The 1,128-nt window shown below is 42.2% G+C and overlaps 1 protein-coding gene across 2 annotated transcripts in view; it reads left to right on the top strand.

Annotated features, from left to right (window-relative positions):
* The window catches only part of LOC119581697 (poly(U)-specific endoribonuclease homolog), a 7,332-nt gene that overhangs the window by 1,863 nt on the left and 4,341 nt on the right, over window positions 1-1,128 (top strand). The window contains exon 2 of one of the 2 annotated variants that reach the window (XM_037929817.1): window positions 829-924. The exons of the other annotated variant lie outside the window; for it this stretch is intronic. Within the exon in view, the coding sequence (XP_037785745.1) occupies window positions 829-924 (96 nt within the window). The remainder of the gene's footprint in view (window positions 1-828; window positions 925-1,128) is intronic. 2 annotated transcript variants of the gene reach the window in all.

Below are 1,128 nucleotides of genomic sequence, written 5' to 3'. Positions count from 1 at the left end.
ATCCATACATTACTAAATTATTATACTGAATTATGTTTTCATGTATTGATTTAGTTATATTTAGTTTATTCATGTTTTATTTTTCCGTACTAATCATGTGCGCAACAGCCGCATATCTTTCTATAAATTACTTCATTTTGCATTTATCTACTGTCTCCCACATTCAGTGCTCTTGTACACATAAATATGACAGTTTTCATACTCTACCTCTGTTCCATATGCATATCATAAACCTTCTGTGTCAAGTGGTGTTCTGAAATTTAAATGTCCGTGTGTGACTTTTCCGCTGTGTTTTAGTGCTGTGCTTTCCGGTATCGTCTGTTTAATGTTTCATATTATGCGTTTTGAAGTCTGAAGAGCATCTGCCTGCGATATGTTGTGTGTCATTTTTCGTACCGTGCTGTTTGTAACCTCCGCCTCGTAGTATGTGTGGTCTGTGTCCTGTCTTTCGTGTTATTTGTAAACCATTTATCAGTCTAATCTTCGCTTTCTGTTCGTAAACCGTGTTTCAGTCGAGTCTTTTGTGTTGTCTATAAACCGTGTTATCAGACGACACTAATTCAGTGTCCCCGTACGTGTTACTTGTTGATCCACGGTCTAAAGGTGCCTGGTGACCATCCACATCCAAGGTTATGATATGGATCATCCACGTCCGTTATTATCTGTTGATTTTCAACGTCCAATGTTGTCTGTTGATTGTCCACGTCCAATGTTATCTGTTGATTATCCGCGTTCTGTTGACCAACCACGCCCAATGTTAACCATTCATCGTTCATAACTGAAGTAATTAGAGGCGCTTATGATGCAAGTCACATCGCCCCGGAACAGGCACACGGGGGTGTGGGCGGAGCAGCACTACCACCACCATCCCGCCCGCCATCGAGCCTGAGATAATTGCAGTCACGGCCGCAGGACCTTCTGAAGGTACGTAGCGCCTGCGTCGGTGGTGCGAGTGATCGAATTCATCACTCAGTTCATGATTCAACTGAATAGGTGCAGGTGCGAAACTGTGTCTGACTCGTGGAAAAAATGGACTTATTCATTAAACTAGAAAAGACAGATAGGCAGGCACACACACACACAAAAGAGAGAAAATGGAGTCAATTCAGTAAACAGACAGGCACACAC

The sequence above is a fragment of the Penaeus monodon genome, chromosome 15, assembly GCF_015228065.2.
Source record: "Penaeus monodon isolate SGIC_2016 chromosome 15, NSTDA_Pmon_1, whole genome shotgun sequence".
NCBI lineage: Eukaryota > Metazoa > Arthropoda > Malacostraca > Decapoda > Penaeidae > Penaeus > Penaeus monodon.
This window is presented reverse-complemented; position numbering and strand designations above follow the sequence as displayed.